Genomic DNA, 13,304 nt, shown 5'->3' on the forward strand with positions numbered 1-13,304 from the left:
ATGGAATACCAAGACCTGCCTCTCTCATTCCCGAGGTACACAAACTTTGTTCACAAGCTTGCATTGATAAAGTCCTACACTATAGAAATCATAATGCTAAAATCGTAGATCAAATCCATAGCATTAAATGTCAGAATTATGAACTTAAAAAGGTTGAAAAGACCTATGCTACTAAGATTAAAAATCATGGTAATGACATGGCTAAACTTAGTGAAAAGGTTTTTGTAACTCAGAAATTAGCTTAACATCATGAAAGACATGTAGTTGAGCTAAATGATAAGATTGTCTAGTTAGAACTAGATTTAGCCCAAATAAAAATTAGCATTGAAAACTTCGAGTAGCCTCAGAATAGATAAATAAATTAATCGGGGGCACAAATGGGGTTAAGAGTAAAGTCAGGAACATGCAATGATAGTAGTGGAGTTCCACCTCCTTCTAATGATAACTATACTAGTCTTCCACACTTTAGTTTTAATTCTCCACCTGAGTATGAAATTGTGCCACAAAAGTCTTTTTTTATATTGTGGTATAAAAAAAGTGCCACTAAAAACCCAAATACTTTGTGCGGTAGTTCGAACAAGTGACACTAAAAGGCTTTAGCGTCACCACTTCTGCACTTTTTGTGTGTGCTGCACATTCTTATAGGGGCCTTTAGTGGCACTTTTATGTTTATTAGTAGCATTTTTGTATGTCACTATATGTCATTTTTTAGTGAAATCTTTTATTTATTAATCTTAGTCTAATGACCACACAAGCACACAAGCAAATAATTTCCTATCTAGCAAGTTAACAAATAAGTATATTTCGGGTTTTGTAACTATTGTCTTAATAACTAAATTAATTAATAAATAAAGTAAATATATAATTAAGATGAAATATTAAAGTTTCAGTTGGTGGAAAGTTTTAAGAAAATATTTAATTATTATTTTTAATGAATTTTGTCGGTTTTGCCGGGTTTTGTCGGTTTTTCGTTTAAAAACGAACCCGGCGACTTTTTGTATAAACTTTAAACCTTTGAAAATACGTGTTACATATATATTAGTTAAGTTTTAGGAGTTATTTTACAAAAATATGTTATTTTTCATTCTAGTTAACATTTTCTTAAAATATCAAATTTTAACATTTTCGTGTTGGTTTCCGCGACACGAACCATTTAGGACCAAGTCTTGTTATCTTGTCTCCTCCTCATATATTAAATTATGTTATATATGAGTATTTTACAACTTTAGGGGATGTTCTAAAACAGTAGCTAATTGTTTTGTCGGTTTGCGTTTAAAAGCCGATTTTTCTACCGTTTAAGTTACCGACATGTAAAATAAACCAGATAAGTCCACACCAATTATATTATAAACTAAGTATACTCATTATATCATAATAATTTACTATTATTTCCATATTTGATCACAAAATTTCATATAGCACTTTTAAATCAATTTAAGTTCATAATTCATAACTGAAGTTTACTAATAATGATAATGATCAGTCTTAGCAATTGATATATGAACAAGTATCATTATAACACCCAAGAATCCAAATTCAAATAATCATCATGGATCTCACAACAAGCCAAATTTACACTTTTCAACTATATTCTTTATTCCTATTTAGAATGTTCTAACATGCATGCTTAATCATGTATGTTTTAAGTCAATTCAACAATCATATGATCATTCATATAATCATAAAATCATCAAATTATCTCATCATATATGCACAAATTCAAGGATTTCATTATTAACTAATCAACTTATAAATTTCCTAAGTGTTCAATGAACAAAGTTTCCTATTATAGTAACTTTTGTTTTTTAATAAATCTATTTATTCCAATCTTTCAATTATGATCAAGTATGAATCTTGTTTATCTCATTCAACTAGTTTGATACGGTTTCATGCAACCTATTTTCTATTCAAATTTTGATCATTCTATTTTTCAAGTTACAAAGTTTCTATTTCTAGCAAGTAGGTGACAATTGATCCATATAATAATCCAAAGTATATTTTAATAATGTATTCTATCCTAATTCAAGCAAGTAACTCATTATCTATCAAAATCATATATGCTAAGTATTCATACCATAATCAAATATTCAACTATTCATTCAACAAAGTTTCCTTATTTAGTAATCTAACAATTGCGGCAATCATCTTCAAGTAATGTCTTTCTAATTAACTTCTTTTAACATACAACCTATCCTAAATATCAATCAACATCAATCCATATCACTTTCTAACTTCATCAATTTATCAAAATCATCAATTATCCAAGAAATCCCTAAATTGCAAAATATGAACAAGTTCTTGCTACATTCAATTTCAATACTAGCAATTCCATAGTTTGTATTCATATCATTAATCCTATTGATCATTAACTACACAAAATTCGTCCTAACATCAAGCTCAAACACAAAATTCTTTCATGATTTCACCTAAACATCAAATATTCTTAACAATCCAAATATGATCTTCAAGATGAATGTATGCATGTATGGGTGGGTTCAATAATTCCCCTCACACATGCATGCATACAAACAACTCATATACAGTGTAACATTAGGCCCATCGCACCACCAATATTGTCCGATTTGCCTACGAAGAGCTCACGGATTTGTTTTTGGTTGCCCAGGTGGAGACTTCCCAGGAGGTCACCCATCCAGCTACTACTTCCAGCTTAGCACGCTTAATTGTGGAGCTCTCGTCTTGTCCACTACAATTAAGCCCAAAACGCGTTGGTGATTTAAGAGGCAGGACATTTACTTAAGAGCAAGGATCTCTCTTGTCTACGGTCGATGTGGGATTTGCCTAGGATGTTACAAACGCCCCCCCCCCCTTGGACTCATCGTCCTCAATGAGGTTTGCCCCACCATCTCGAAACGACACATGAGTGGCTCTGATACCACTTGTAACATCTATCCCCTCGCACCACCAATATTGTCCGATATGCCCACAAAGAGCTTACGGATTGGTTTTGGTTGCCCAGGTGGAGACTTCCCAAGAGATCACCCATCCTGCTACTACTCCCACCTGAGCACGCTTAACTGTGGAGCTCTCCTCTCGTCCACTACCGTTAAGCCCAAAACATGTTGGTGATTTAACAGTTAATAAAATATACTTATGAGCCAATGATCTCTCTTGTCCACAGCCGATGTGGGATTTTCTTAGGATGTTACAAACACCCCCCTTTGGACTCATCGTCCTCGATGAGGTTTTTCCCACCATCCCATCCATGATGAGGGATTTGCCTAAGGTTTACCTCAAGACACCCCCGAGGACTCACCATCTCTAATGAGGTTTGCCCTACCATCCCGAACGGCACAAGAGTGGCTCTGATACACACACACAAACATCCATAATTTCCAATCTCTAAGATCAATATCAACTCAAGAATACATTAACTAACCTATTCAATCATAGAAATAAACTCATAATTATAACTTACTTGCGTTTTTGAAGATCCTAAGATGAAGATAAGAATGTGATGAATGAGTCTGGTGTTCCTTCCTCTTAATCCTCCTTTCAAGATGCTAATCACCTTCTTGTTCTTGATCTAGTCTTGAATGTGTTTGTGTGATGATTTGAATTTTGATTGTGTGGATGGTTGTGATGTGTGTGTGTATGCCGTAGATATAGTGAGAAAGAGGTCACCCATCCTGCTACTACTCCCACCTGAGTATGCTTAACTGTGGAGCTCTCCTCTCGTCCACTACCGTTAAGCCCAAAACGTGTTGGTGATTTAAGAGGCATAAAATTTACTTATGAACCAAAGATTTCTCTTGTCCACAGCCGATGTGGGATTTTCTTAGGATGTTACAAACACCCCCCTTTAGACTCATCATCCTCAATGAGGATTGTCCCACCATCCCATCCATGATGTGGGATTTGCCTAAGGTTTACCTCACGAAACCCCCGGGGACTCACCATATCTGATGAGGTTTGCCCCACCATCCCGAACGGCACAAGAGTGGCTCTGATACACACACAAACATCCATAATTTCCGATCTCTAATATCAATATCAACTCAACCTATTCAATCATAGAAATTAACTCATAATTATAACTTACTTGCGTTTTTGAAGATCCTAAGATGAAGATAAGAATGTGATGAATGAGTCTGGTGTTCCTTCCTCTTAATCCTCCTTCCAAGATGCTAATCACCTTCTTGTTCTTGTTCTTGATCTAGTCTTGAATGTGTGTGTGTAATGATTTGAATTTTGAATTTGTGGATGGTTGTGATGTGTGTGTGTGCCGTAGATATAGAGAGAAAGTGGGAGGGATAGCTTTGGTGAATATGATAGTAGAGGATTAAGTGGATGATCTAACTTGTTTACAACACATTAAACCTAGCATTAGAGATAATCATTGGATGGTTGAAGACTATTGGGAGAAAGAGAGGTGGTGAGGGTGAGGTGGCAAGGGGCCTGGCCAATTGGGGGGGGGGGTGAAGGTGATGGGTTGGGTTATATCATAACTAGTTTGGTGAATCTGTTTAACGCATTACGAGTTTTGGATAATTAATCGGATCCTGTTTTTAATAATTTTTGTTAGACTTTGAACGAAATCAAAGTTCTGACAATATAGGTTATAGAAACTATTTTTCTGAAAATAGTTTGTGTCGGGTCCTTTCATGGTCCTATACCGGCTTCCGTTTACTTATTTTTCAGGTTTTGCGATTCGAGCCATCTAAAATTATGTTTATACATTATCTCTAATGTTTTAACATATATTTTAAATTTTTTGGATCATTTAATCATATCAATGATTTATTTACTTTCTGCCCTGCTGCCCGAGGTTATTCCACATCATGCTCGTTACGTGCAGAAATTTGGACTTTTTGTTGACTTTGCAAAATTTTGAATCTTAATAAGAAAACATTTTATTCATAAAATGATGTTATATTGCTAATCATGATTACATTAGCGATAATTTTTGGCAAGTGTTACAGCATGTGGTGTGGCAACGGCGGGCGGTGGTTGACGGTAGTGGCGATAGCGGGCTAGTAGTGGTGATAGCGGTGGCGGGCGGTGGTGATGATGGTTGCCAGTAGGTAGTGGTGCTGGAGGTGGCGAGCGGCTGTGGTGGTTGGTGGTAGTGGTGATACCGGGCCAGTAACGGTGATGGCAGTGGTGGGTGTCGGCACGGTTGTGGTGGTTGGTGGTGGTAGTGGTTGGTGGCCGGCATTGATTGGCGGTGGTGGGTGGTTGCGATTGGTGATTGATTATGGCAGTGACACACGGTGCAGCGGGTGCGGGGGCGATAATAGTGATAGCGGGGGCAGTGGTGATTGGTCGTGTGGTGGGTGGTATGCGTTGGCAACGGTGGTGGTTGGTAGTGGTAGTAGTTGGTGGCGGTGGTTACTTTTAGTGGGTGGCGTTTGCGGTGGTGGTGAGAGGGTGGTGGAGGTGATGTAGGGTGAATGAGGGGAAGGAATGGAGAAAAGGGGTGAATGGAATGGTTTTGAGGTATTTTAGAGGGATTAGAATGGATTAGGTGATGAATCATTCTATTCTATTAACCAACCAAACACATTTTATTTCATTCCTTGACAATAAACCATTCCATTGCATGTTTCATTTCTCCACACCAAACGCTGTTTAAATGTATCATATGATGCAATGATATTTTGTGTTATATTTTTGGTTAAATTTATTCTAGAAACACTGATATATGGAGACGTTACTTTTTATTAACAAGCTAGGCACGGTAGTTTTCTTCAATACATGGCGATTATAATATGTTCTTATAATCGCAAATATCACATGTTCTTATTTAATTTTGGATGATATGCAAATCCAAGAGTTTTAACTTGAGACACACCAATTTAATGCTCACATATTACATTTCTTAGTCAGATAGTTATTACACACTTACTAAAATACAATAAAATACATAATTGAGAGATGTGTACGTACTCCGTCATTTCACTAAGTAAAGAACAACCGAACGTTTTGATTAACTTTACGACTTTTGATGTCACTCTTGCCAAACCTTGATACGTATGTTGACCGAAATAGATCCATGATAAGGGGGATCTGTATGATAAAAAATATTGCAACCGGTGGAAATGCTAATCCGCATATTGGAGCAAGCATCCACTTCTTATGATTACAAAAGACAAGGAACAAGGTGGCAATGAAGGCTACCATCATGGTAGCTGTAGATATCAACAAGGTGCAAAGACCAACAATTAGCCGTCTTGGCAGACTTAGCAGAAAATCTTCTTCAGAACAACGTGCAGTGAGAATCGATAGAAACACCAATAGTGAAGTAGCGGATGCGAATAGTGAGATTGCATCTGCTATTGCAAAGATAGTGAACACAATGTCCTTCAAAAACACGGGAACACCTGTATCTTTGCTTCCACCAGGTACAGTAATGGCTGCGGCAAACACGATTGTGGTAATTAATGCTGCAGTGATGCTGCATGAGTCTGCTACGTTCTTCATCCAGTCTTCTCCTTCTTTCACCAATTTCTCGTGTTCCTTCGTAAAGAGCATCTCTGGCGTATCATTTAAGACGTTCGTCTTATTAACGTATGTTGGAAACACAAGCTTCTCCACTTCCTATATAAATTGATCTCATTATTCTACTATATATAATTAATAATTCCCTGCTTATGGATTAAAATTCATATTATTTGTACCTCGCGCCACTGAAGCTCCCTTTGTAGTTGTAATGCTGCACCAGTTATACGTTTGAGTTTATTTGATGGAGCTAATTTTCCTGCCAAATGCAACATATTGTTCTTAGAAGAATCTTCCATTGTTCGATAAATATTCTTACGATCCCCCAGGATATAGATCATGTTGTAGATTCTTTCTGAACGGTGTATTGTGGCTAACTGGATGATGTCATGGCCATCCTTATCTTGGCAACGGACTGCTTCAGGCCATTTCTGTAAAATCTCCTCAACAACTTCATAAGCATCTTCACGTGCAGCTTCAAGAATTGGCCCTTTGAATAGATCGTCACTGCTACTACTACCAGGCGACGTGTCTATAATTTTTTGGCATACTTGTTCTAGAACCATTTTTGCTTGCTCATATTCCTTCTTTTTCTGTTCGATATTCTTGATGGGTGGAACTGTATAAAAACAAAATTAATATTCGAAACTAGATCTTAAGATCATTGACATGTAAATCATAAATTTATATGCAAGCTCTTTCTTCATTCAAGATTATCAGACACTCTTACCCACTTTCGCTGCAGCGTCCCACAATAAGAAATAAAGCATAACGAATGGGATATAAACCATTATCAATAGGAGGAGAATTAAGTAATATATCCAATAAACCATTGCTACTGCAACTGCATAAACACACAAATTATACTGTTCAATGTTCAGTTCAAATATATGGTTCTGCTTTGTCATAAATAGCTTACCAAATGGAATCAACATTATTCCTGACAAGAGCGATTGTAGATACCCCTTTTCACAACTTAAAACAGACCGCATGACCCTTTTGAAGGTTGAAGATACATTTACTGAAAACTCAAACAACCTTTTAGTTCTCTTGATTGTCATTTCCTGACTTGTTTTCTGGTCGAAACCTACAAGAGGAAAACGCTAAATATTCTTAGAAGGAAATATCGAAATTAGAAGCAAAAAGCATATAAGAAGAAACTTACTTGGATATATAAGTGTTTCTCCATAGTCTAACCCACTCGGAAAGGTTCTAGCCAAAGCCATCAGTACATTATCTTTGGACGTAGCATATTCAGGATTATCCTCAATTAAAATGGACGCGAATTCTGAAAATATATAGAACACTGAAGATGTATTTTGGTGATTGTATGTATTTCATATATATATGGCAGATACATTATACATTATAAATGTATCTGGTACACTGTACACAGTTGCGTCCCACATTCATCAACCATGAATGTTATCTACATTTTATAATAAAAACTTCAGAAATTTTCGGAAATCTTAGATTATTTGTTTTGTATTTCATTTACATGTTTATAATGTATTTTAAAATCACTATTTTACTAAGGCTTTCATTTATATTCACATGTGCCCATATAACTTAAAATAGAAAAACCGAAATTAACATGAAGGACTGACTACTCACTGTATCGTTTTGCAGAAATAGCATAAACAAGAAGGTTCATGCCTGTTTCAACAGGAGGGTAATCACGGGTCGGCTTCATTTCGTCACCGGCAACTTTCTTTCTTTTTGTGTCATCTCCGGCACCTTTATTATTTCTTTTCTCGCACATCTCAGTGGCTTTAAGTAAGTATGCAATGGTATCAAGATGATAATTTTGATAGGCCTTATTCAATGGTGTGTTGCCTTCGTTGTCTACTTTACTCAGCAGATCTTTTTTTCGCCTAACCAAGAGACGTGCTGCCTCGGTGTTGCCAACAATGGCAGCAACGTGAAGGGCTGTGCTTTCCTCGTCATTTCTTATCTTGGTCAAGTCATCTTCATTACGTAAACTCATTAATATATCTCTGGTTAAATTGTTCAGACCCTCTATCCCTATGGGGTAGAGGTAAGGCTGCCTACATCTTACCCTCCTCAGACCCTACCATAGCTTTGCTATTGGTGGGATATACTGAGTACGATGATGATGATGATGATGATGATGATGATTAATATATCTCTGGTTAAATTGTTCAAACCTTTTCCAACAGCTATGTGTAGTAACGTGTTTCCATCAGTATTGATTTTTTTTGTCAAATCATTTGTCTCTTCTAGTTCGAAGAATACCGTATACCAATCCCCATTCGCCATTAGTTTCCGCCATTTGTTAATTTCTTTGTTGTCATATTCACCTTTGGTCTCTGTTTTCTTATCCACTTTTACTGGAGCTAAATCTGTGTTTCGTTTTGAAATTTCAGTAGAAGACTTGCGGCTAATAAAGTTATCAACAAGTTTTTTCAATGGGAAAATCACCAAAATATGCATTTCAACTAAAAAATGGCAAAATAACCATGGAATTTGTTAGAACGAATAATAGCGCAAGAGAAATGGTGGTACAAGATAGAATGGCGTAGGAGATTCACGTTGACGCCATATGTGTTGGGTTAATGTTGACCAATTCTCCGGGTGATAGCTCTATCCTTATGGGGTAGAGGTAAGGCTGCCTACATCTTACCCTCCTCAGACCCTACCATAGCTTTGCTATTGGTGGGATATACTGAGTACGATGATGATGATGATGATGATGATGATGATGATGATGATGATTAATATATCTCTGGTTAAATTGTTCAAACCTTTTCCAACAGCTATGTGTAGTAACGTGTTTCCATCAGTATTGATTTTTTTTGTCAAATCATTTGTCTCTTCTAGTTCGAAGAATACCGTATACCAATCCCCATTCGCCATTAGTTTCCGCCATTTGTTAATTTCTTTGTTGTCATATTCACCTTTGGTCTCTGTTTTCTTATCCACTTTTACTGGAGCTAAATCTGTGTTTCGTTTTGAAATTTCAGTAGAAGACTTGCGGCTAATAAAGTTATCAACAAGTTTTTTCAATGGGAAAATCACCAAAATATGCATTTCAACTAAAAAATGGCAAAATAACCATGGAATTTGTTAGAACGAATAATAGCGCAAGAGAAATGGTGGTACAAGATAGAATGGCGTAGGAGATTCACGTTGACGCCATATGTGTTGGGTTAATGTTGACCAATTCTCCGGGTGATAGCTCTATCCCTATGGGGTAGAGGTAAGGCTGCCTACATCTTACCCTCTTCAGACCCTACCATAGCTTTGCTATTGATGGGATATACTGAGTACGATGATGATGATGATGATGATGATGATGATGATGATGATGATGATGATTAATATATCTCTGGTTAAATTGTTCAAACCTTTTCCAACAGCTATGTGTAGTAACGTGTTTCCATCAGTATTGATTTTTTTTGTCAAATCATTTGTCTCTTCTAGTTCGAAGAATACCGTATACCAATCCCCATTCGCCATTAGTTTCCGCCATTTGTTAATTTCTTTGTTGTCATATTCACCTTTGGCCTCTGTTTTCTTATCCACTTTTACTGGAGCTAAATCTGTGTTTCGTTTTGAAATTTCAGTAGAAGACTTGCGGCTAATAAAGTTATCAACAAGTTTTTTCAATGGGAAAATCACCAAAATATGCATTTCAACTAAAAAATGGCAAAATAACCATGGAATTTGTTAGAACGAATAATAGCGCAAGATAAATGGTGGTACAAGATAGAATGGCGTAGGAGATTCACGTTGACGCCATATGTGTTGGGTTAATGTTGACCAATTCTCCGGGTGATAGCTGTTGTATCTGGTGAATGAGTAAATGGGAAGGAATGACTCTATTTATGAACATTGCTAATCTGGGGATATGTTGACCTAAAATAAAGGAAACCTGCTTTCAAGGAGTTGAGTTGATTTTAAATGGATATTTAAGATCAACAAGATGAGAAATTTTGTATTAGAATGGAAATTATAACCAGTTTATCAAAATCATTTTTACCTATGGATAACTATGATAAATAAGATGAGAGATTAGATAATTAGAAATGAAATTATAACTCATTTATTAAAATACCTTTGCCCCATAACCCATGAATAGATAGAATGAATGAGAATATTGATTAGACCAAGAATGAATATGAGATTGTCACTTCATTCTCATTATTTTCTTATATTAGTATAGTTAGAAGTTAGATTACTAATTAATTTTATTTTAGATCATGCGTCAACATTTAAGCTAAAATTAAAAATAGTAACTAAACGTGGTGCGACACATAAATAAGTTGTGGCTCAATGGTAGAGCACTCATTTTGCTAGTGAGAGGTAGGGTGTTCAAACCTCACTATCACCAATTTATATGAGAGATATGAGGGATGGCCTGGCTTGCCAGGGTTCGAGTCCTGATCTCACCCGGTTTTACCGGCTCCTTATTGTCGTGCCGTTTGGCGGGCGTGGGGGTCGAGTTTTATCCGGGGAATCCCTCAATAGGTGGACCGCTAGGGGAACCGTCCGTCCGGACTCGTGGACGGCTTGGGCTACCTTTAACCAATAAGGGCCGCGTACAGAGTACCCGACGTTACTTAGTTGGTCGTTCAAAAAAAAAGTGATGCGACACAAATTAAGAGGCAATCCATCCACCGTGGTATTGACGTCCAACGAGGAGCAAAGTCAGGGTGGTGGTGGCTTGTCACTCTCCTTCTCTCACATGTAAATATGTATATCTACCTATATTATTAAATAAAAATAATAATGATGTGTTCTAACCACATTCAATCTTTTCTAACATTTATTCTTCTTAATCTAAGCTATTCATGAGTTATGTATTTAATTGATATGACACATTAATTGTAACCCATATGAAAAAATGTATTTAATGTAATTTAAATCACAATAACTTTTACTAACCCATTAAATCTAATTTTACTACTAGATATATTAAACTTTACCATAATGTTTAAAAAGCATATAAACCATAAACCATTGAATATATATTATAAGTTTAAATCCAAACAGTGAATCATTAAATTAGTTAAATAATGATTTACTAACCGTTATTGTTTAATAGATACTTAGTTACGTGTGTATATCAAATTTAGTTGAATAAATACAATATTTATAATCTTACAATTTGTAAAACACTATTTAATTTACATTCTTATTGATCATATAAAACATCTTGAATATATATAGGTACCAATAATTGATTTTATGTCATACAGAAACATTATTTCAATATTAAGAAAATGTATAATTTAAATATGTAACATTTAAAGTGTGTGATAATATTAAAACTAATCTATAGATTCAATAGAAAACCCCTACATTACGCATGATTAAATACCTAAATTTCGGTCATTTGACAAATCTCGTGTAATAAACGGGGTTCAAAATCTAGTATTATAAATACAAGAGTTGGGTTCAAATAAAAAGTTTGATTTTTCTAAGAAAGCTAGAAGAAGGGTATTTTAGTCTACTATCTTAATATTGAAAACCCACTTAATTTAATTTCAAAAACCCACTTAATTAATCTTAAAAACTCACTTAAATTATCACTCATCTCCTACAACCACCGCCACCACCTTGCCGGAAAAGTCTTCGGAAATTTCACCGGAAAGTCACCGGTAAAACATAATGGAAAACACTATGAAAAAAACATAACGAAAAAAACACTATGAAAATAAAAACACAATTAAATAAGACAACGTAAAAAACACAATGCAAAAACATTATGAATAAATAAAACAAAATTGTATAACACAATTTTGTAAAACACAATTTTGATAAAACACAATTTTTAAAAAACCCACGAATTTTTTTAATTTTTATATAGCAATATGGTATTCATATAAAAGATAAAAAAACACTCGTTATTAAGGTTAATTTTTTTTTTAAAAATGTCGTATAAAAAAGTTGTGGACGTTTTAAAATGATGGTGGAATTTGACATGTGTCTTGCATGTGAAGAGAGAAAGTCAATAAATGCGTTATCCCTATTATGCTCTTACCCTTGTTTTACACTTGATTTTCTCTCTGATCTAATCTTAATCATTCAAGTCTAAAATTAATGAACAAGATTATTTTTTATCCTTCATACAAAAACTAATTTTCTTATTATAACTCAACCCATATATGCAATACAATTTTGATATTTTTATTGGTGTTTATGGAGGTTTAATGTTGTGAAAGAAAATGGAAAATTTGAGCAAAGTTTGGAATTTAATGTGAATGTTTATAGATTTGGCATTGTGAATTCTTTAATTGAAGTCCTGTACGGTTCCAACTACTTTATGATCGTATCATTACCTTTTGTTTCAGTTTGAGTAGCGTGGTCCCGTTTTCCTTCCGATTTGGCTGAATCCATATTATCCGTCTCAGTTGTAGCTGTCTCTGCAAACACCACATTATTAGTGTTTAATATCTATTTTGGTTCTCACTTTTGTTTGGTCTGAATAGACACACTATTATGTTAATTTTTTTAGTAGTATTTTAAAGGCTTTGCCTTTTATCAATAGACAACCCCATTGGTCACTTTGTTCAATGACTATGCAGGGTTACTTATATTCTAAGAAAAATGTTTTATATTTTATGTTTTTACGAATTAGTCAAGCATATAATGTTTTAACAAAATGAGATGCTCTTTCGTTTTTATTGGTATTCTCTTTTGGTTTTGGACATATCACCAGTACACTTTAATTTTCTCTTGTCGTTAGTCGTTACCTATAATGACACGAAAACTGAAAAACATCCCACCACGTGTTAACAATAATACCAAGACAATAACCAAAATAAACTAATATGTTTAATTTAAATTAGCACGTCCATAATTTCCTTTCATTTCTGTCT

General features: G+C 35.1%; 1 protein-coding gene across 1 annotated transcript; it reads right to left on the bottom strand.

Annotated features, from left to right (window-relative positions):
- Positions 1-5,813: 5,813 nt before the first annotated feature.
- On the bottom strand, positions 5,814-7,708 carry LOC143585759 (uncharacterized). Its single transcript, XM_077067464.1, has 2 exons — positions 6,639-7,708; positions 5,814-6,558 (listed from the first exon to the last, which is right to left on the bottom strand). Exons 1-2 carry the CDS (start codon positions 7,023-7,025, stop codon positions 5,920-5,922), a joined length of 1,026 nt encoding a protein of 341 aa, XP_076923579.1. The 5' UTR covers positions 7,026-7,708; the 3' UTR covers positions 5,814-5,919.
- Between the last annotated feature and the right edge of the window lie 5,596 nt (positions 7,709-13,304).

This window comes from Bidens hawaiensis, unplaced genomic scaffold (genome assembly GCF_021521415.1).
Source record: "Bidens hawaiensis isolate Kalapana, Puna unplaced genomic scaffold, B.hawaiensis_p1.1 tig00034166_1, whole genome shotgun sequence".
NCBI classification, from domain to species: Eukaryota; Viridiplantae; Streptophyta; class Magnoliopsida; order Asterales; family Asteraceae; genus Bidens; species Bidens hawaiensis.

Coding starts and splice junctions, on each gene's coding strand:
- LOC143585759 (XM_077067464.1), bottom strand. CDS start 7,025: ATGGTTCTAGAACAAGTATGCCAAAAAATTATAGACACGTCGCCTGGT. Junction 6,559..6,638: donor GGGAGCTTCAGTGGCGCGAG/GTACAAATAATA, acceptor CAATTTATATAG/GAAGTGGAGAAGCTTGTGTT.